The 23,225-nt window shown below is 43.9% G+C and overlaps 1 protein-coding gene across 1 annotated transcript in view; it reads right to left on the reverse strand.

Annotated features, from left to right (window-relative positions):
• LOC141005056 (capping protein, Arp2/3 and myosin-I linker protein 3-like) overlaps window positions 1-23,225 on the reverse strand; it is a 33,112-nt gene that overhangs the window by 8,359 nt on the left and 1,528 nt on the right. The window contains exons 2-32 of the mRNA XM_073476799.1: window positions 20,973-21,067; window positions 18,343-18,393; window positions 18,184-18,243; window positions 17,020-17,141; window positions 16,777-16,871; window positions 16,377-16,447; window positions 16,179-16,252; window positions 16,025-16,100; window positions 15,861-15,949; window positions 15,412-15,506; window positions 15,082-15,168; window positions 14,424-14,533; window positions 14,223-14,300; window positions 14,064-14,140; window positions 13,478-13,582; window positions 13,279-13,348; window positions 12,035-12,116; window positions 11,801-11,897; window positions 11,469-11,523; window positions 10,275-10,447; window positions 10,096-10,164; window positions 9,549-9,642; window positions 7,291-7,389; window positions 7,067-7,186; window positions 6,865-6,978; window positions 6,611-6,786; window positions 6,370-6,457; window positions 6,153-6,272; window positions 2,139-2,205; window positions 1,654-1,841; window positions 1,204-1,283 (exon numbers count right to left, since the gene is read on the reverse strand). Of these exons, the coding sequence (XP_073332900.1) occupies window positions 1,204-1,283; window positions 1,654-1,841; window positions 2,139-2,205; window positions 6,153-6,272; window positions 6,370-6,457; window positions 6,611-6,786; window positions 6,865-6,978; window positions 7,067-7,186; window positions 7,291-7,389; window positions 9,549-9,642; window positions 10,096-10,164; window positions 10,275-10,447; window positions 11,469-11,523; window positions 11,801-11,897; window positions 12,035-12,116; window positions 13,279-13,348; window positions 13,478-13,582; window positions 14,064-14,140; window positions 14,223-14,300; window positions 14,424-14,533; window positions 15,082-15,168; window positions 15,412-15,506; window positions 15,861-15,949; window positions 16,025-16,100; window positions 16,179-16,252; window positions 16,377-16,447; window positions 16,777-16,871; window positions 17,020-17,141; window positions 18,184-18,243; window positions 18,343-18,393; window positions 20,973-21,067 (2,977 nt within the window). The remainder of the gene's footprint in view (window positions 1-1,203; window positions 1,284-1,653; window positions 1,842-2,138; window positions 2,206-6,152; window positions 6,273-6,369; window positions 6,458-6,610; window positions 6,787-6,864; window positions 6,979-7,066; window positions 7,187-7,290; window positions 7,390-9,548; window positions 9,643-10,095; window positions 10,165-10,274; window positions 10,448-11,468; window positions 11,524-11,800; window positions 11,898-12,034; window positions 12,117-13,278; window positions 13,349-13,477; window positions 13,583-14,063; window positions 14,141-14,222; window positions 14,301-14,423; window positions 14,534-15,081; window positions 15,169-15,411; window positions 15,507-15,860; window positions 15,950-16,024; window positions 16,101-16,178; window positions 16,253-16,376; window positions 16,448-16,776; window positions 16,872-17,019; window positions 17,142-18,183; window positions 18,244-18,342; window positions 18,394-20,972; window positions 21,068-23,225) is intronic.

Here is a 23,225-nt window from a genome sequence, read left to right on the forward strand (position 1 = left end):
AAGCAGCGGGTGGATTCATGGCTGTGACTAGCGGTCAGAGGACCGGCTGTAAACACTCTTCCGCCTGCTGTATGTCAAATAATCTGCGGTAACAAAGCTCCGCTAATTCGGTGAAACACATATTTCGTTTTCTATAAATCCTTCACAATAAAAGTGTTATTTGTTATTTAAAAGCTTTGATTATGTAGCTGCAAAAACAGGAACAGGCAACTAATGTACTTTTACTCCACTATATAATATTTGATAACTTTACTTAGTAGACAATCTGAAAAATGCTGTATAAGGGATCCAATAATCAGCCAGGCCAATAACTGATCAACCCATACTTTATACAGTATATACATACATGTAAATATATGTATAATGTACTTTTGCTTGTACTCTTGATACTTAAGTACATTTAATATCGGATACTTTAATACTTTTACTCAACTACTGCTGCCGTGGGTGACTTTTAATTTTACCAAAGTAATATTTTAACATAATATCTTTAATTTTACTCAAGTATGAGTTTTGGGTGCAACACTATGTATACAATTTAATTTGTGTACCATCTTCATATCGATTCAACTCTGTTTAATTGTGGTTAATGTCAATAAACTTAGTTTCACTCAACAGAGATTCATTTTAATTTTGCGACATAGCTCTGCTTAATGTGGAATCTGGATTTACTCATTTCAACCCTTGTTTTGCTAAAAAAAATCCATTTGCAAAAAAAAAAAAGCATTTTACTGAGGCTATTTTATTGGAAAATCAAACCCAGAAGACAAACAATAAGTAAACAGGTCTTCTTCTTCTTCTTCTTCTTCTTCTTCTTGTATTAATCATTAAAGGTTGCTGTTCAGCAGCAAACTCTCTTGGGCGTCCCTCAAACGATTTGCAAAGCGGTTTCTGCTCACAGCAGCACTGCTGTGGGACAATTATTTAAAGATGACAAAATGTTCACTGTGACTCACCAATCTCTACCTATCCCGAGCAAATTTAAAATGTATTTCATGCCTGGTGAAGGAAATAGAGAATAATGACTGCTTGAAAAGTCGGAACTCAATCTAAAAACTTGCGGCAGGCTTTGGAAAATGGAAGTCATTTAAAGTAAATGTGATTTGTAGATAAACATGTAAATTGAGGGGAAGTTATGTAAGAAGAAGAAACTCGTAGATATAGTTTCACAAGGACTGAGAGGACAGCAAAAGAAACTTTTACCTGTCAGGGAGAACTCTTTTAGTATAGAAATCTGGGAGTCCATCATCAAGAGGGCTTATTCCTCCATTTTCACTGCAATGCTACACACACACACACACACACACACACACACAAACACACACACAGACACACACAGACACAAGAAAGGTCATGTTAGTTGCACTGGGTTTCATTTGTAAATGTCCTGCATGCAATAAAACAAATGGATTACACTGGCTTCAGAGAAATGACATAATCCAATTGCAGCCATCCACTTTGTATAGATTACCTCTGACAAAGACGGGAGTCACTGCCAGCAGGCATGAACATTAGGAAATGGGGGAATTATGCAGAGATAGATAGAAGCTACGCGTGCAATCCGAGAACAGGCGATGTATACTGAAATACTGCACGACGTCCACATTACATGGTACGATGTGTCAAAAGGTGCCAAAATCAACCCCGCCTTACCGTCTCAGAGGGGAGGTGCCCTCCTTTGTGCCTCCGCGGAGGCCTCGGCCGAACCCGCGTCACATGATGGAGAGGCAGACCCTGTGTAGGCAGCTCTGACAGGCCCTCCCAGGATGCCGAGCGGGATAGCGGCGAGGAGTATGATGGCACGGAGGGGGGTGGTGAGGAGCTGGAGTCATCACAGAGACCTGATAGCAGCGAAGAGAGATGAAAGGATTATAGAAGGATGAGAAAGTGAGAGGGCGAAGACACAGTCGAGGTGTCAAGACGTGGGGAATCAAAGGGAGCCATCATTTCTGTCAACTTTAAGACAATCAGTGACCGCTTTGAGATATAGAGACTTTATATACCTCTCAGATAGAGAGACAGGAAAAAAGAGCCGACAGAAAACACACTAATGGAGCCGGGAAAACGACAGGATGGGGTCAGAGCTTAATCGGAACGAGGGGAGAGAGGAGGATAAGAGGATATACAGCAGTACTCACTCAGCCTGGTGGAGACGGGTCGTATTCGTCTTGTTCTCGAGCTGCGCTTCTTAATGGCTATTGTGTCCTGGGAGAAAGAAAGAAAAAATCCTATTGAGATGATGGGAAAGTATCAGAGTAAGGCACACAAGCAGGGCCAAGTAAACATGTCATGAAGCACTCCTTCAGGCCAATCAGTGCTTTTGTCAATCGAATCACTTTGGGAAAAAAAACGTGCTGTAACTGAACGCATAAAAACTGACAGTACAACATAGCTAACACACTCTGGCACACGAGAAGGTAGATGAATAACAGAACAATCAATTGATGCTGTAAGATCAGAGGGTGCACGGCAGGAAAAGCTTGATTACAGAAAATCTTCTCAGCGGAAGGAAACTGGATTCATCTACTGAAGCGATTCTCCATGAAAGCTGAGGTCAGTCTGAAAGATATGTAGTATAAAAGAAAGGCTTTGGCACAAGGATTAAGCACGGCAGATAGCTGGTTGAGTTTTTTTTTTAGACGTGGCAGTTTAACACTCAACAACGGCAGGATGGATCATTACATTTTCTACAGATTTTGCCCAGAGGATAAATCAGACTGACTTTGGTGATCTCATAAATTTTTATCCAGCACCATCATCAGGTCGACTTTTCAGTTGGTCCATCATGATGTACTTTATTGCATGGCTAACAAGCTAACAGTAGCTACACCCATGGGTGTATTAGAAATATACAGTGAGCAGTTACTGTGGTGATATGTTGCTCCTATATGTTGGGAGCATGAATTCAAGGTGGCTTTTACACCTTTGAAAACACTGGTGTGATTACGTGCAGCCTCACTGAGATCAAAATTACCAACTCAAACTTGTCGCTTGTAGCAGGAGAGAGTTAGCAACCATTGTCCTGAAACTCCTCCAGACAGTCCCTAAGGTCTTTTAATTACACATATTGTTTGGTTTTACAGTGAGATAAAATATAATGTCGTCAACATAACATTGGAAAGAAATATACGTCAGGACACATGTAAAGAGAGAAAATGAAGGGTCCTGAAATGAATCCTTGAGGTGCTCCACAGAAGATACTACTCAAAGTTAATAGTTAATGAATAATACAATAGTGCTGTTACATTAAGAGCGTATCATATCAGACCACCTGCTTCAGAGCTGAATCCAGACTAAAACTAATCAAAACTAAAGTTAGTTAAAGGTGCAATATGAAAGATTTCTTTTAAAATATTAATTAAAATGATCAGCAAAATGTGAAGAAATTAAAGTTTTGACATTATGACATCTATACATTGTGTTGCAGGGATACCTACTGAAGTTAGCATGCTTACCGGCTAGCCCCGGCCTGTCCCGGTCCAAAGCACCTGTGCTAAGGGATATAAACACCACCACTTCCGCAGGGGTCCGAGCTCTCAGCCTGGACCACTAGCTGCATGGCTAACTGAGCTAACTAGCTCACGGCAGCTAAGTTAGCAGCAGATAGCAGTTACTCTGGTGATATGCTGCCCCCCATTTGCCGTGAGTATGATTTCGACATGTGACCAATTCTTACATATTGCACCTTTAAAGTGGAGACATATCTTAGGGCGCCGCTGTTGCAAAGACAACTGGATCGTTTCTGTTTTCCTCAGAGTTGCAACTACCAACAACACAGGACAAACATGAATGTATTCCTTCATGGGGACGTGAAAGCAGATACAAATGTTGCCAGGTTGTGTCGGACTGAATCACCAGTCAGCCTTCATTTTCTTGTGAGATTTTGCACCTGGCGGCAGACAAAACACCACAGTGGAGGTTATTAGGGTACAGAACTAATCGCTGATGGTGTCATTATTAAATAGCTATTACATTGTGCAATTAACTTTTATAAAAATATGTTGAAACAACAACAACAAAAGTTTGGTGATTGGATGGAAATGACTATAACTACTGAAGGTAGGGAAGGTTATGATGATTGTTTTAAGTACGGTGGTACATAAAAAGCTGTCACAGCAGTTTCCAACATCTGTTTGAGGTAACACTCGAGGACATAACATCCAAACAACAAGTTGTTGGTTTTATGAGGAAAAGTTTCTGATGAAAAGAGGAAAGAAATTGGTACAAAATGATCTGTATTAGCAGTATAAGCCAGTTCACTGCAGGTACTCTGCAGTAGAATAAATGAGTGTGCTGATATTTTCAGCTTCACAGACAAAAATTTTCTGACAGGTTTTTAGAGGAGACATCAAGGCTAGAGGCGTCTGAACGGGTAATGAGTGAACTGATTGTGATGAAAAAGGCCCAGGGCTTACGGCAGACTCTTGAGATAAAATCAGAGAAACAGTCTGCATTTTTACCTGCTGTCTTATAAATATTGAGCTGCTCTTTTCGTGCGTCAAAAGAGATTTGCAATTTACTTTTATCGGGTTGTCTCGGCGCTCCTACATAACCAGTCACGGTAATGTGTTTCAGATTTAGTTCAAGGTTCAGTTTTCTCATTTTTAGAGGGGCGATTTGATGATAAACAAACAGACAGAAAAACAAGCTTTGTTGCAGAACTAACTGAGGTAACTGAGGGAGAGGAGACTCTGAAGGTCAGGTGAGAAACAGGTCAGTGTGGGGGAAAAGAAAAAACAGGGATGGGGAGGGATTGAAAACTGTATAGGAGGGCACAGAGTGCAGAACTAACCAAGTCACAGATTACCAACTTTACTCATAATGTCATTTTTTTGGCCAAGATGCATCAAGATGACTTGATTTGTGCAAGTTCAATGGCAGTCAGCCTCCTGGAGTAGGATTTATAGGCCCTTTTGGACTTTGGACATTCAATGCTCTGCTTTAATCAAGCCAATCAGTGAAAAGCTTCTAAAGGCCAAAACACATCTGAATTGATGATACATCATCAATCCAAGTATTGTTGAAACGTCTCCACTGGACGAATTAGGGCTTTTCAAATTTTGACCTTCCTGTCAAGAAAGTCAGTGAAATTTCAAATGCCAGACCCCAGAGGAAAATTCATCAGTTCCTCCAGCAGTACTCAAGTTGATTAAGATGGTGAAGGGTGAGAGCGAGTCTAGTAAAGTCAACATATACACTGATGTATATAAGATTACAGACCACACTGATACAATATATGACAGAAATGGAAGGTAGAATCAGGCCCGGAGATGAGAACTGAGGAACACTGTAATAATATATCGGAAAATCACACAAACGCTGCCTCGGGGAGAGTCGACAGAACAGAATATGGTATTTTGTGACTCCAAAATTGAAATCCATATAAAAAGGTTCTCAGCCAGGGTCAAAGCAAACGCTGCAGGTGGAAGGAGTGTGGCGAAAAATGTGTCTGACCATTTTCATAGTTTTTTGGGCTTGTTCTTTTTTTAGATCGCTAAATCCTTTTGAATTTCTTTAACAGAGATGGCTCTGTGCAGAGCTATAACAAAAAGGACTGTCAATAACATAGATTGTGTGAAAAAATTGACCTCTGTGCAAATAAGATCAAGTTCAAGTCAGCCAACCTCGATTTTACTTGAGAATATTAATAGAAATGTGAAGTTTGCTCATAACAAGCGATTCTACGGGTGTTTCCAGACCGCCGGTTCATTTGCTTTGTTCTGATTCAGACATTAATTTGATGATGAATTTGCCCCCTGGTTCATTTTTATTTGCACGCAGCATTCAAACAAAATGCCACGTGTGAGCAAGCTGTTATTATTACATCACCGAGAGGATTCACCTCAAAATGCGTTCTAGTCTTTGTTTATTTCTTTCTCATTATGGAGCATCAGCAGCATGTATTGGTAAATCCATTGTGTTTATGTGGTTGATATAACAATGCTCATTAAATGAACAAAAATATCTAGTTCTGGAAAGCATCTAGACTCGGACTACAAAACTCTGTCCTGATGCATCGACGTGCTGGTTGCCCCTCTAGGGTAGTAGTGTGAAGAGCAAGAGAAAGTCAGAGTTGGGGGCGTTCAACTGAGATACAGGAGGCCAGATGGAAAGATTGATATCAGCCCATGTGTGTGTATATTCATACTCACTATGCTGGTGGTGAGCTCCTCATCTGTGATGTCCAGAGAGTCTCTGTGTCTGTTAAACCTCCACTCTGTCCCGTCCTCACCTGTCCCCTCCCAGTGTTTCAGATGAGACACCTGCCGAGTCTGAAAAAGACGGCGCTCTTGAGTCCCTTTGACGCCAACTCGGTCGCTTTATCTTTGTCTCAGACACATCATTTTCTGTTAAGTGCTTTGCATTTACCAGGGTCTTATGGGTGGCGTAGAGCTCCTGCAGTATTTGGTCCACGATGGAGTTGGTGAGATAGGAAACCACTGACAGCTTCACTTCTCTGCAGAAGATTGGGTTAGAGGAAAGGGAGAGACAGACGGGAAGAGGTTTGGTAAAAGTGAGAGGAAATCAATAACTGGCTTATCAGATTCAGACTTATTGCTGCAGCCTTTCACTGCTCCTCTCCACTTTTTTTTCTACATCTCGCTCTTACTCTAAGGCTCGGTGAATATCCTGCGCCGCTCTTTCCATCAGAGCTGTCCGGATGGCTGAGCGAGGGATGGACACGCGCTCGGAGACGGATGAGAGTGGAGGACTCAGCCTCTCCGCTGCAGAAGAAGATAAAGGGCAGAGCTCGCGACAGAGAGACACCATAGAGTCGACGATCACCTGCAACGGATGCCAGCGATCAGTAACTCAGTCATCCGTGTATGGATCACGGTGTGAAAAGAGGCTCTTGAGATCTACCTGAAGCTCCTTGTCCGCGGCTTTCGCAAGTTCACCTGCCAGAGAGTCGAGTCTCTGCCGCACCGGCCCGTCCACAGACAGCACATGAGCCAGCTCGCACAGTGACGGGTACAGCTTAGAGAGGAAAAAAAAAAAACATTAATTCAAATTTATGTATGACAGCGATGCAAACACTACGCTCATACATTTTACATCAACTCACAGCGCGGGAGTTCCTGGCCTCCTTTAGCACTTGTTTAGCAGCTTGAATCTCCTCCACCTCTCCGGCGCCTCGCAACACACACACCTGCTGTTGGACGCGCACACACAGGCGCTCCATCACCTTGGAAACAGACAGGCAGGGGAGTGTTACGAGCGCACATAAAAACACAGATTGACAAACACACACACACATAAAAGGTGAGCGCGGCGCAAGATGAGCGCTACCTGTTCGGCAGTGCTGGTCACCAGGCCCTGGTGCAGCCGCAGGGCCTGCCTCTGAGAGAAGCGCTGGGTCTGGTTGTTCCTCACCAGAGCGCGCTGGATCTGCGCAGCAGAGAGGAAACAAGGGGGTCGTGAATATAAGCCGGGCTTAAAAACACGAGGAGGACAGAGAGAATAGACGAGGTGATGATGCAACAGGTGGATTGTTGCAGAGGAAACAAAGTGCAATGAAGCAGAGCGAAAGGATGCAGAGAGGAGCAGATGAATCATTTTTATGAATCATTTATTTTACATTTCTGGGCCCTGTTTCCTAAAAGCATCTTAAGATTGAGGTAATCAGGAAATTTCACACTGTTTTACTTTGTTTATATTTGGCGGACCCTGCCACCTTTCTAGCTTCAAACATTATACATATTAAAATTATTCTCCGACGCAAACTGGACATGTGTTGTGTATCCACTGAGTGATTTACATCCGCCAGCACTGTCCTCAACATGTAAGGCTGCTACCACACAACCATCCGGTAACTCAAACAGTAATGACTGCAGCGTTTTGATGGAGAAAGCTGTGGGCGAGTGTTTGATTAATTTGCGGCGGCATCAAAGTACAGAATCTTTACCCAAAAGTCTCCTCTGCCAGAAATGCTACTTGTCTGATGTATTCAGTTTGTTGTTTTTTCTTTCATTTATGGCGCTTGTGTTGTTTCAGGATGAAATTGTACCTCAGAGTAACGTCTGCCTCCAGCAGCAGCATCTAAACTGATCAAAGTTTATTTTCTGAAACCTTCGACTCAGTAACATGAATCAGCAGCGCGGACTCGGACTGTTTACTGCACACTGAACATTTCAGTTGTGTTGTTTCTAAGTTTCCACTTCTGCTTACCGACAGTTAAATATGCCACATTATTTTAAGGTGGCAATAATTTATTTATTTTGGCCTTTATGGTTGTATCGACAGGTCGGCTCAGAGAGGCGACAGGAAAGACAGATTTCCTCAGCTCGAGGATTTTTTTTACGAATATGTCACCTCCACGGATCAAAAGTTTGATGCAGGTGAGGTGTCCTGCCAACAAGTTTTACAGGCGTCTCTTTTTTAATTTGGAAAATGCTTGCCACTGGGCAAAACTGCAAGCAAGGCTGAGCGACGTTGCTGCTGCAGCCAGGTCTAAATAATACATTCAAGAGATGAACCTATAGATAATTAGCACCTGAGTCTGCAGCTCCCATCGGCTTTATAGTGAGCCTCAGCTCATTGTTTAGCTGTCCGGTTCTAGTTCACTTTCACCGCAGCATGCAGTTGTTTTCAGGAATAAATGCTCTGAAAACCCACTGTGCATACCCTGCTCAACAGCAAGCGGCAGACAGACACAGTTAGCGACTAGCTGCTGAACTTAGTGGAGCATTTAGCAGCTTAAGAGCCAGATCTGTTCCTCAGCAGTTAGTGGAGACCAAAAACAGACTTAAAAGAGCATGAATATTGGATAATATTATCTTACAATGGGACTCTGTCATAAGCTGCTTTGGGGCAACTGGGGTCCTGATTATTTCTTCATTTGGTGAATCAAACTATTCTAGCGTTACATGTGAAATTATACTAATTTCTGCAGTGGTAGGATTTTAACAATAAAATCATCACACAAAATTGGGCAGTATAACCTTTGACTAAGAGCTACACCACTCATAGAGCCTCAGATCTGTATCTGTTGATACCGTTTCGATGTCTAACACGAGGACTGGCCGATATATGGCCTTTAAAATAATGTTGCAATATTTTTAGGCTATATACCTCGATATCGATATTGTTACAATATTGTAGGGATGTTTATTGGTATTTTAACAAACTATTAACAGACTGAGATTATTGATAAATAATGTTTTCAATGTGTGGATATAATGACTAAGTGGGTAAAGGTAAATATTAGAATAAGTAGAACATTCAGGTAAGTTCAGAAAATTACATAATTTGACCGTAACGCAGCCTTTAAAACCAGGAAAAGACAACACAATCGAAGGTGATATACAGTCTTCTATCATAATAACAATATAATATTGATTATATTGCCCAGTACTACATAAAACGTATAATTTCAGCTCATGTCTGATCCAAAGCACTTGATGAGTACTTGTTTTAAAGGTGTAAGACAACACAATGAAGATGTTTTGTTGCAAACCAGGAAGACTTCATCAAATCTCCCAGATTTTGTTTAATCTGTTTAAGCTTTTCCTTCTGACAATGACTTTGTTCATGGCTTTGATGCCAACCTTGGTCAGTGCCTGCTCTGTCCTCTCAGGGGCGCTGCGGTACGCCTGGCTGATGTCACTTAGGGGTAGAGGCATGTACTGCAAGGTGAAATTACTGAGAGAGGAAAGAGCAGAAGAGGAAGGGACACCAGAGGAAGGGGTGAAGTTATTGAAGGAGACAGTGACGGACTAAAGAGATAAAATAAAGTGGGTTAGAGATTCAAAGGTTAGTTAGGGTTAATATCCCCAACGGACGGAGCTCATCCCAAAATATCCCTCCTATGGCATGCAACGAGTGAGTAATACTTTGATCTGTATAACCATGTCATCCATAGCCTCGAGGTGAGTCTGGACCATTTAAGATAGCGAAGTGGAAAGCAGCAATTTGCTCTGCTCACGTTGCAAATTTCAGTATGTTTAAATGCTTTAAAATAGAAGGTAAATCTATCACGGTCCCTTAAAATCAATACTGTTCCTGCAGCAGCTATATGAGCTATCCTCTTATTTATTGACTAAATCATAGCGTACATTTACAGACTACATGATGAAGATGCTTTAATGCTCTTACTGTTCAAGCGCCCGGGCCAAGTCTAGAAATCCTGCTGCGGAGGTGTTGTTGCGATCCCATGTCACACTCCTGCAGGGCAAAGTCGTGAGTCGCACTGAATACAAACCTCCGTATAGAGCACAAGTGATACTGCAGAAAAGACAAAGGCATTTCCTCTCTCTACATTTATTACCCCTCACCTGAGCGTGGTGTTGATCTGCAGGGCTTTGCTCAGCATCTTGGCTCCGATGTCGTCCATGTTGTTCCCGCTCAGGTCCACCTTTCTCAGGCAGGTGTTGCTGCCCAGGGCGTTGACCAGCACGGTGCCCCTGGAGCGTAGGCGTGACTCATTCAGGGACAGAGACTGCAGGCACTGGGGAAACAAAGGTAGAAGAGGCACGAGTGTTAGAGTGAACGAGTATGTTGGGTAATTCAGGAATAAATAAAGCAGAGAAAAATGAGCAGTGGAAAGAGAAGAGGGGGCTGGGGAGCTGGTGAGATTTACTGCAGGGCGATGTGACTGCTAGCGAATATGACTTAACATGCTGTATGTATGAATTATTTACAACATGTGTGTGTAGTGATATAGACACTGTGCCTGCAAGGGTAGAGACACAGTAATAATTCATGATACAGCGACACCTCTGCAGTGAAACATCATGCAAAAATTATCCAGAAAATCAAGCGTCAGAATTGATAATTGTGCTGCAGACTGTAGCTGCTGTAAGCTAGTTAGCTCAGTTAGCAGTGAAGTCAGCGGTTCGGACTGGGAGCTCGAGGACCGGGGAAGTTTTAGTGTTTACAGTAGCTAGCACAGGAGCTGAGAGAGCTTTGAATGGGCAAGGGCTAGCTTGTTAGCATGCTAACTTCAGTAAATATCTCTGCAACACAATACTTTAACATCATAATGTCAAAACTGATATTCCCTCACATTCTGTTGATAGTTTTAGTTAATTTAATGTAATGTATAGATATATATATAACTATATTTTACCTATTTATTTATGTATTTATTCATAATTAATGTTTAAATAAGGAAGCCTGTGCTGAATTATTAACTAAAGATTAATGGAGAGGGATTAGATACATTTACATTTCTCCCGACTCCCACAACCCAAAATAAATTATGAACCTGAAAATGAGCATAATGTGTCTCCTTTAAACGTAACTATCTTTATTATCTCATTATTAAGTTTATTATCATTTTAATTGTGTTCCTTCCAGAAGACAATTCAGTGAAACTAGAAATTCAGATTTTTTCTGTGTCTTTGCAGCTGATCCATTTCCTATTTCAGTGACTTGTAATGAAGCAAACCCAGCGCAGGCAAACTGTTATATCTGCATCTTACAGTATCCTTTGAATGAATGCGGATATCTCCCGTGTTCTCACTCACACAATCCTCCTCCTGTATGAGCTGAACCAGCTTCTGCAGGACTTCATCCAGAACCCTGCAGACAGACAGCGTGGAGACAAACACAGAGACGAGGCTGTATGAGCTGGCGCGAGTCATTTCCTGCTGCCGGCGAGCTTTCGGCCCGAGGAGCGGCAGCCGCTTATGAGAACGGAAGTAAAATCACAGACGCGTACATTCAAGCTGGCATATGTAGTGCATGCGCCCTCGTGCTCATACACACACACACACACACACACACACACACACTCTCACATACGCACACACACGGATACATAGCTGCAGTAAAGCGTGACAATGAGAACTGGCAGCACCTGTTTTTGATGTTGAAGTTCTTGCCCAGATAAAGGTGTTTCAGGGAGGGGTGTCTGGAGAGGGCCGGCAGTACTGTGAGCAAGTCTGCATCCAGACCTGTCAACACACACACACATATATGCAGAGAGCTCAACACGGCTCAGCTTGATTCATTAACAGCCCACTCAAACATCTCCTGCCTGAGGACAGAGAGTCAAGGTCACAGCAGGATGTGTTGAAGCGTGCCACCGTACCGTTGTCTGAGATATCCAGAGTGGCGATAGAGGAGACTCTGGGGAAGAGTTCCTGGATTACAGCAGCTCCCGCAGACCTGAGCTGGAGACAGAGGGAGAGATAGAGATAGAGATAGAGAGAAGCGGAAAACCAACATGTGCACAAGCATGAATCCGAGTCATTTTAGGTTTAGTCTGCAGGGATTTGCTCTATTTTTCCAGAGTGTGGCAGATTTATGGATGCCTTTTTTTTTGTATGTTTCCGCAGGCGTTCTGAAGATTTGTTGAACAGTGAGTTTGCTTTGCTTGTGATCTGCAGCTGCTCTGCTCAGTTGAAGGGGGAAAACGTCGTCTGCTACCTGTTAGCTTCGCCTTTTTTTTGCTTTAACAAACACAAACCCGATTTTAAAAAAACGTTGGGAAGGTATATTGTTTACCGACAAAGGTTTAACAAAGTGTTCCTGACTGTGTTCCTGGTGATATCCTTCATACAGTCACATGTTTGCCTCAGCCATCCAGAACGATTGCCTTTCAAGGATGCTCCTTTCACATCCGGTCATGATACTATCACCTGTTCCAGACAGGCGTTTTTTAAGCACAACTCTCAGTCTTTTGTTGCCCCTGTGCATGAACACGGGAGAACTACAAACTACAATTTTTGGATCGTTGCCAGGGGTCGGCGAGCTAATACATGATCACTCTCGGGACACAGGCTGGGTCTCTTCCACTGATGAGTAACATTAGATGCTCGCATTTTCTGAATTCATAAATAATCTGCAAGCCGGATGAGAATCTTTGGTGGGTAGAATGTGGCCTGCGGGCCGCCGGTCGACAATCACCGTTGTAGAGAGAATGAGAATGAGGAAAAATTGTACAAATTATATCAACTGTGAGGTTTTTTGGCTCCGACTTCAGCTGCAGAATCAGGGCCAAAATGTGTACTTGTGACTTGCAGTATATTTGTCCGTTGATGTGTGATTTTGGTGTCACTCACAGTGTGTGAAGTTTGAGTTTCTTCTCCTCAGACGCTCACGGTCTTTCATTTCATTCATTTAGACGTTTCTTTGCAGCTGAAAATCTTTTTCAATGCATTCTCAACCTTGAATTTCTCTTTTCACAGGTTGACAATGGCGACAACATCATTTCACAAGCTCCACGGAGTCCACAGGATAAGCTCATGGTACCTTCAAACTGCATGAGGAGAAAAATACTGACCTACCCCTTGAACATGTGCTCAGAATCCACTGCAGATGTGGAACTCTTACCTCGCAGCCACTGATGTCTAGATGAAGGTCGTTGATATGAGGATTGGAGGTTAACCCCGTCAGGAGAGCCCTGTGGAGACAGAAAGTGTAGGAGCGAGTGAGAAAAGACGTGGAGAGGAAGCTGCGGCTATCCACACGCTTCAAATCTGCCATCGCTGCAGAAGATAAAAGGGTGAGTGGAGAATAAGAAGCGACACACCTCAGAACATCAGGGGGCAGCTTCATAGAGGCCAGGCTGACATAAGTGAGGCTGAAGGCCAGGCTGAAGAACTGACGGAACAGCGGCAGCGTGTCCTTCACTTTTCTGTCGGACGAAAAAAAAAGATGAGAGATTAAAGGAGAAGCGAGGAGATGGATGGAGAGAGCGGCCACACAGAAGTGATGAAGTCACATTGTTGACATGCTGGGTAAATATGAGTGCAGCGCCGAGTGAAGGATGAGAAACAGAGTGAATATCGCTTTGGTGTTAGAGGAGGCAGCGAGCGGGGTCAAATGATAGATGGCTCTGCCTAAATATTCATGAGTCTTATCTATGCAGGCAGCGCCGAGAGTTCTGCTTTTCTAAACGGCAGTGGACACACCCACAGAGAAGAAACACAATGTTCCTGTGACTCCCACAAAGCTCATTTCTGATTTCCCATTAAGCGAGAGGTGGAGATAATGACAAAGAAGAAAGAGAGGAAGGGGCGATGAGAGGCAGGACGAGGCCTTTAAGGTGAAATAAGGGCGATATATTCGCAGATTTGGCTTTTTTTTGTGTAGGTAATCTTAAAGATGTGACTAACCTGTGGGAGAAGGAATTTTTGGAAAGATTCAGATAGGAAAGATCAGCGCAACACCCCCTCAGAAGTGCCCCAAATAGCTGCGTGAGACACAGGGTGGAGACGGTTAATCAGAGAAATGCATTTTCGTTTAAGCATCGCACATGAACGTCAAACACCCACCGAGTCGACGGAGCAATCCGTGCCCGACAGATCCAAATGGACCAGGCAGTTGGGCTGAGACAAGAAGAGATACAAGTTCTGCAAAACAGAAAGAGAGAACGGGAGAGAGAGAGAGAGGAGTCATATCAAGCTGAAAAAGTGGCGAAAAAATGGAGTAGTGTGTGTTTTTTTGTTTCCAGATGGGTTTTTGCGCTCTCTGACCGAGGCATCCTCCCCCGAGAGGACCCCGGGGTTCTTGCTCAGGTCCAGGTGCAGGAGAGAGTTGGAGTACTCATCGCTGGAGCAGAGAGCCTGAGAGAGAGACACCACTCCTGAGAGAGAGAGGGAGGGGGATAAAAGGAAAAAGGGAGAGAGGAGGAGGGAGTGGGGAGTTGTACAATATTAAAAGACAGAGAACGCTCTCAAAACATTTTTCGTCCTTACATAATTCATAGACATCTGCAGCGACAGGTATCGGTGGATGCAACGAGAAGCGGAGTGTAGTATCTGTCTGCTTCAATGTAATATTTAAATTCTCCGCCGGATACAAGAGAAAATGAGACGGTAACAGGAGGCACGCTGCCTGCAGGGCTGCACGAGGCATCATACTAAAAGTCAATATGGAGTCGTAGCATGAAACAAAGCTCTTCAGGAGGCTGAATTATCTGGGGCTTTGGAGGTTTTATATTCCTTTAACTATAATCTAACACAAACTCTGAGAGCTCCTCGATCAGATGCAGCTTTATACAAACTGCTGTGGGCGTCGTTTGACTAATTTACACTGCACGGAAAGGAAATTCTACAAAAACTGGTCGCACTTTATTGAAAATACTGAACTAGAGTAGAGAAGGAAGGACGTCAGAGAGGGATGAGATCAAACCTTTGGAGGTGAGTGAGGTCTTGGAGAGGTTGAGGAGACGAAGTCCCTTGCTGAGGCGACACACCTGCTGGATTAAGTTTGACACACCTGCAGTGTGCAAACAAAAGGTGTAGAAATGGAGTTACAGAACCAGACATTAGACACCTCAGCTCCGCTCTCGGCCATCTTTGGCTGTTTTGAAAGACCTTTTCGTTTGGCCACCAACGAGCATTAATGTGTGTGTGATCAAGCCAAAACTAGATTTCATTCACAGGCATAATGGGGATTTTTAAAGGGACAGTTCACCTCAGGCTGAAAGCAGCCACATCGAGACATGACATCTCATTGTACCTTGGTTGTCCAGTGAGTTGTGGGCCAGGTTGAGTGAGTGGATGACAGAAGCAGGGTTCTCTGACAGAGCAGCTGACATCTTCTGTGGAAAGTCTCTGTAAAGCGAGGCCAAAGTTTCATAGACAACAAAAACACATGCTGTGAATACAGACAAACATTTTAAAGGAGCGCTGTGGAGATTTGGCATCGTGCTTCCATTAAGAATCGCAATGGAAAGACTGAATTGTCAGACTGTGTGCAGCAGAGGCTGAAATAACCTGACTTTTAATCCCTTGAATAGGACAAGCTCCAAAAAAATGCCAGATCCTACAGTGGATGATGATTCAGACTTTAAAACGCTCCCTTTAGAGCCACAGAACAAGATGATACAAGTGTTTTCACAGGCTGCGTGGTCCTCGCAACAGAGTTTATAGACGACTGCACGGATGAAAAGAAGGACCAAAACTCACGATTTTAACCCTGCGTTCTCCAGAGTGATCTCCTCCAGGCTGGAGGATTTGCTGACTGTGTGCAGGACCTGCTCGGTGACCTCCGACCCCTGAAGGAGGAAGCAAACATGTAAACTTTTCACCTGTGTTTACAGCGAAGCAAAACCAGAGCAGATTGTACTTACTATGCGCAGGTCTTTGCAGTACAGCTTAGTGAACCAGGTGTTGTACGCCATTGATGCCACAATCACCGCCAAATCCCTGGAAAAAGGTAAAACTGAGGTAAATGAGGTGCCGTATATCGGAGGTAATAGTGTTTGACCGCTCTTCGTCCCTCACCTGCTCTCCAGGTGGCTGAAGTCCAGCAGGTTAAACTCGCGGTTGTCCTGGGAGTGATAGATGGTGTCCACGTCCTAGGAGCAACATTACCCATGAGCCTGTTTGCTGCAATATATGACCCCCTCATTTTGTGCACAGTGCTGTACATAACACTCAAAGGCACTCACAGCGACACAGGCACAGTCCCACAGCTCTTACCCACTGCACTTCCTCCTTGCAGCTGATGCCATTATAGTCGCACAGAGCCGAGTACGTCTCTGAGAAGCCTCCTGAGAGACGCAGGCGGGCGGCGGGAGGAAAAAAAAAACAAGAGAGAGAGGAAAAAAAAGAATGAATGAGTCGATGTGAACAGCTGCTTCCTTCGGCGATAACAGGAGGGAGAACGGAGGAGAGTGCACGCAGAAACATTTGTCCAAATTATCAATCTTTTATTTGGGTGACAGAGCACTTTAGAAAGAACATCTGGGGGAGCATTTGTGGAGCATGTGAGCCAACTTCCTCTTGAGTCTGCCAATATGTGTGCACGTGACTCTATCTGTGTGTGTGTGTGTACTAATGTGTGCAAATTCCCGTGTTTGATGATAATGTCTCTTTTTACCACAGGCCCTCTGTGTTTCCACTGAAGTCTCCGAGCTGGGCGAATACTTCCTGCTGCCTTCAGAAAGGTCACTGTCTGAATGACAGATGGACGGGCTGCAAAGATTAAAGACACAGACACTGTTAGGAACCATTTATCTTTAGATTAGCGGATAAAAAAAAAAAGGTCATTCTTCTTTCAGCTTTTCTGATTATCTACCACTGCACAGATTATTCACATTTTCTGTGAGAAAGTGGCACTTACGCAAAGATGGAGTTGTTGAATATTCGAGACAGAGCGAAATTAATATGGCTGACCACATGATTGAGGTGTTCGCGGGACTCAAACCTCAGGGAGTAGCTGGACTTGTCGGTGTCGATAATGACCTGCACAGATAATGGAAACTGTAGGTGAAAATTATAGGAGGCTGCAGAGAACCACACCGCAACACCTCCCCCTCATATCTTATAATACGGTCCTGACTTTGTTCTTTTTACCATTAAAAAGAGATAAAAATAAAGAAACGCAATTAAAACCTGTCTGAAGTGGCTGAACGAGCTCGCCAAGGGTGTAAACAACGTCTTTTAAAATCAATCTCAGGCTTCTGAAGGCTTGGATTGCTTCGGACGAGCTGTGTGAAGCCATTTTACGTTTTGTTTCTCTTTTTATTGGATGTTTCTTACATTTTAAAACAAGTCCCCATCTACTTCAGCTGTTTGGGAGAACGCTGTTTTGTTGCGAATTTGTGTGTTTTTGGGTGAACTTATCCTTTAACTTCCCTATTTCCAATTTCTGAGCAGTATATAAACATATAATAAACTGTTTATAACACATTATGATGTCGTTAAGCAGATATAAGGCCATTTTAAGTGTTCATTAATGTTTTTAACCATTATTGTCCTATGAAGATCTATTTCATATTATTACAACATTGTTATATTGTCATTCATTATCTGTGTATATACCAGCATGGAAATGCACCTGTATGACCAATGCCACTCACTAAACCCATCATTTATGCCATTGATCATTTTGTCCTGTGATTAATCTCACTAGCACGGAGTATTTTTTACAGATATATAAAGATAAGGGTGGTAAAAATCAAAAATGATTCCCCGTGCTCCCCCAACAATCCTGACTACCCTCTCTTCAGCAAAACAAAAACACAAAATCCCTGCTCTCTGATAAATCTAATAATTTTCACACGGTCCCTGAGCAGTTTTTCTCGTTGCCAGAAGACAAAAACATAATTAAGAGAGCAATGACTGTCACTGTAGCTGTTTCTATAAATGCTCCAAATGCGTTTTGTCATTCCTCGAAGGCCAAAGTGATGTAACCGCTCTATGACACAACTGTGAAAGACAAACAATTAGCTGCAAAAGTGGAGCATGAGTGCACACAGAGGTCGGTATTAATGTTAACATTCACCTGGTGATCCGGGTGGGAGTTCAAGGCTCGGATCTCCAAGAAGTTGAAGGTGGTTTCTACCTGTTGTCACAGATTTGAATCGACAAAAGCAAAGATTTCAGCAGGCGTTGGGAATGAAAAAGCTTTGTACTGTACGGGAGAGAGAGCGGTTAAAAGTACCTTGGCGGGAATCTTTGGCGCCAGGAAATAAAGACGCCATGTTGTGAGGACCTAAAGAAAAAAAAGGGAGCAAATTGAGTCAGGATTACGGGAAAGTTCACTGCACAGTAACAACCCCGTGGGGAGAAAATAGTCCCAGGAGTTTCCATGGTAATGATGAGGAGGGAAATGAGCCCTCTGTATATTCATGTATCGATCCAGCTAAAAGCCCTCCGTGTCAGAGACACGTTGTCCAACATTAATAGATTAACTTCCTGCGATACAGGCTGAGAAATGATGACACGCCAACGTTTTAATCACATTCCAACAAATATAACTTCATTAGCGTTACATTACGTCTGCTGCGGGCAAAAAATGAAAGAGGCTAATGTATTTAATTTGAGACGTACAGTGTGGCTCTGGGCTCAGCAGTCAATCAGATCTAATCATTCAGCATCTCCACAGACAACTTAAAGGAAAGAACCGGAGATTTTTTCAGCAGTTTTCTCCACATTTTGAAGTCATGAGGCAGAAGTTCCAGTCACGCTGGGTCAGGATGCCAATTTAGCATTACATTCACTACCTCGGCTAATTTGCCGTCTGCACTCTGAAGTGCGTGGGATCATTTCAGTGCGATGCAAAGTTGGACGGAAATCCAGACGTGACCGGCAAATCTGAAAGCAAACAGGGAAGCTTATTTGTGCATCTCCATCTGTGCGAGCACTTCTGCGTCGGCACCTACTTATTTTCTCCACAAACATTTGTGTCGTGCAGCTGTGTGATGAATCCGATCCTGGCCCCCTGATTCCTCGTTTGTTTTTTGTTGCAAACACACCCCAAAAAAGTCAGTGTCTCTCATCATCAAGGCAAACAAGAAGTGGTGATTCTTTGGCATTTGGCTGCTCTGCACCAGCCCCTGAGTACACTGCCCTCTGCTCTTTTTCTTCTCTTCTTCTGCTCCGTCGCTCCCAATCATTTACTCCGTTCTCTCTGATGGCCCCTGCTAAAACACTCCCTCAGGACAAACAACCCCCCCTCCTCCCTCCTCGTCCTCCTCTCCCCGATGAAAAAGCCGTAATTAAATTACAACTCTCCCGCTCGGCTGTTGTGTGTGTGTTTTTTTTTTCCCGGAGAGAGAGGAGCTTGACACGGGCCCGTCAGAACCGCGCACTGGCAGCCTCTCACACCCACGCGGCGAGTGAGGTGTCTGAAATGCGGTCGCTCAAAATGTGCGTGTGGGATGGAGGACGTGCGCGTCTGAAGGAGCTGATTAAAAAAAAGGACCAGACTGTATCGCATTACTGTGATGAGTCGGGGGTTATGGGTGGTAGTTGAGAGCGAGTAAACAGGAGTGAATCATGCTGATGCAGCAGGAGAGAGATCCGGTATCAAGTTATTCCACATCAAAGAGAGACCACACACACACACATCAGGATTATTGTGGTGCGTAATCATGCAAGGAGAGCTGCTACGGGACGGATACTCTTCGTCTGCTCTTGTCTGACACTTAAAGAAGTGTCAAACGATCTTAAAGAAGCCTCAACGCAAAACTTAACACATTTAAGCTCTGCAATCTCCCCCAAAAAATCCCATCCCAGGCCCATTTGATCAAACTCCAATCTATTTTCCAGTCTTCTGTGCGCGCCCAGCAGGAGCGACTACCCCAGCTTTCCAGTTCAGCTTTTAAAAAGAGGAAGCAGTAAATGAGACACGGATTGGAAAGAGATTATTGGAAAGATGTTTCTGGCAGATAGACGTATCAAAGCGCCACAATATCAAAGGCTGTACATGCAGAAACTCCTCTAACCGCCCGTCCTCGCCGCACGGTGAATCATTAAAGCATCCATTGAGTGGAGGCACTGCTCTGCCAGGCTGAAGCTCGCTCGGCCGGGGATGAAAGCTCATTGGATCACCGGGGGACTTCAGGAGGGGCAACGGGAGTCACTAGCGTTTTAAACAGTATCAAAAATACACTGACTTCACTGCGGTTGGACTGGGAATGGTATAAGAGCATGCTCGTACGCACATATGGTTTAGTTGCTGCACTCAAAAGAGAAATCAATCAATGAAACCTGCTCTGGACTGTGTGCTTTACGACCCGCAAATACAAACAGGGTCCAGTCGAAGTTCTGGTCCACACTTTCAGAGCTGATTGCCCCAGATTTTAAACCAGATAGCTGGCTGAGCTCCACTCACTCTAATAGAGATTTCATATCTGTGCCCCATATTCTCTGATGAAAGCACCCCAGAATCAAAGGCTGTGAGCTGCTCAGCCCCCCCACCGCCTCCACAGTGGGGCTCGCACACACACAGGAGTCCACAGCCGCTCCCATAGATACCGTCTATCTACAGTCATCCTGCCAACAGCAGTCGCAGATGAAGGCCAGCAGTTATGAAGCAGTTAGCGAGTGACCTCGGAAGCGAGATGCGTCACTGTTTAATCACTGTGAGCTGCTACCTTCACTGTCACAGATCCATTAATGCTGCAGTGGGAGTTAACATCAAAAGGTACTGTACATACATGATGTATGCCTCAGAGTGCTTAGGTTGCAGGACTGAGGTGTTCTTATACATCAGCAGCTCAGTTGTTACTGGAGCACAGGGGCCCATTAAAAAACCCTCAAGTGAACAGACCGAGAGCAGCATCTTACCAGCACTCTGTCCTCTGTTTTCCCACTTTTGGTGTCGACCTTGATGCCATGAATGAACTTGATAGATGATTTGTCAACGATCTTCTTGATGCTCTCTGTGAAACAACATGAAGACATTGAAATGTTATTAAAAAAAAAAAAAAAAGCACAAACACTCAGCTGACCAGCATTTCTGCATTGTTTCGTCGCGCTTAATAAAAAAACACATTACCGTGGAGCATTTTTCAAAGCGTGCTGCTTGTGCTCCAGACAAAAAAAAATCAACTTGCAGAGATCGAACACAGGTGAATTTATCACGGTGAAAATCATGTCTGCGTTTGTTTTTGCGTGTGCAGTGTGTCTGGATCGATTTGAGAAGTCAACAAAGTCGGCATTACCACACAACAATAACATTAGTTTGACAAGAATAAAAAAGGGGATGTGATGTTTACTGTAGATTACCTTTTTCCTGTCTTTGCAAGTTAATTTTCATACTAAATCAGGGAGAGACACATTTAGAAATCATTGCTGACACGTTTGAAATGCTAAAACCAGAGAGCCCCAGTGTTCTTGGGATTAAGGTACGAGACCGATCATATCTTTGCGTATATCATTCCCCATCCCTCTATTGCCTCACTACATGTCATCTTACTACAGTCAGTTATCAATAAAGGCATAAACATATTTTTAATGGTCATTTAAAGGTCACATATTGGTAAAAGCAAGACTTCTTCAGCCTGTATTCAGAATCAGTGCCTTAAAGACGAGCTGTCAGGACATCTGTGAGGTTGTGATGTCACCAGCTACACAGTCACCACCTCCAGCACGGCAAAGGTTTGCAAAAATACCGGCAGAGTTGATGCGCGAACACAGTAGGTCTGCTCAGGCCTGTGAGAGCTGACCAATCAGAGCAGACTGGGGCCTATCAGGAGGGAGGCGTTCAAGCAGAGGGTGAGTCGAGGTGTTTTTTGAACTTTAAAGCACGTAAACATTTTGTAGCGGACACATAAAACTATGAACCTGAAAATGAGCATATGATGGGACCTTTAAAATGAAACAGAACCACAATCAAATGAGTCCAAAATCAAATTAAACCAGCCTGACCTTTGGGCGGTCAGGTCTGCATTCAAGCCTTCATCAAATTACCGAGCGATATATCAGGCTTGTCATTTAAGCAGACCCGTGGTGGCATTTTCAGATGGTAAATTAATCACATGAGTCTGTATATATCCTGATGATTATGAATAAGCTACTTCAAAACACAATGGCATTCATTGGGAGATAGCCTGGATTAGTCACGTATCGACTCGGAAACATAACAATAATCTTCTTCTTTATTGCTCACTGAAGTGCACACCACGCTATCAGCGAGGCTCCTCCAACTAGTGCCATCAGCAAAACGCTTCACAATATGCTCCTGTGTCGCTTTCCTCCTCACAAGAGCAACATGACACATGCGAGGCATCGGTGTCTGTGATTCACCGAGAAGTGTTCCTGTCAAACAGCATCACCGTCAGCGCCGCGACCCCTGACATGTATCCCGCACGTAAACCTGCCTTCTGCGCCCAGAGGAAGGCGTCTTACTCACAGGGCGGGAGCACACGGCATCAACGCCATCAGAGAAACATACAGTCGCCGGCAGGATATCACATGATTCATCCTCTCCGCTCCATTACAGCGGCCGCACGGCATCCGACTGACGACTTTATGAGCAAATCGATACGAAAGCCGGGGCGGTGGGATTTGGCAGGGGGAGCTGGTACAGTCGTAGCAGTATTTTCAGGAGCACGTAAGTCTCTGTGAACTTTAAGGCAGTGGAGTGCGGTCTATTTACTCAATACACTTAACTTGAATTTCTCTATTTCACGCTCTCTTCTACTTCTCCTCCACCACATTTTGGAGAGAGAGATATTGTCCTTTTCACTGCACTCCATCTGTCTGTCTGCAGCAGTTAGTTACTTTACGTATATCAGTTTAACGATCAGTTAAAGCAGCACTATGTAACTTTTAAAGTCGATCTGGAGGAAGATGGTTGATTGTTGAGTCCCACCCCGAGATCGTCAAACATCAACACTGATGGCCGACAGCAAAGATCCAACTTGCTATCTGATCTTGATCGGCATTTGACAACCCGGGTATGAGAGTGGCGTACCCCACCACTCGCCCAACGTTAGCTTGGATCGACACACCAGCCCCTGCAAAGGATAAGTGGTCACAGATGATGGAGGGATGAACAATCTTTCTGCAGAAAGTTACATAGTGTTGCTTGACACA

Source organism: Pagrus major, chromosome 11 (assembly GCF_040436345.1).
Source record: "Pagrus major chromosome 11, Pma_NU_1.0".
Taxonomy (NCBI): domain Eukaryota; kingdom Metazoa; phylum Chordata; class Actinopteri; order Spariformes; family Sparidae; genus Pagrus; species Pagrus major.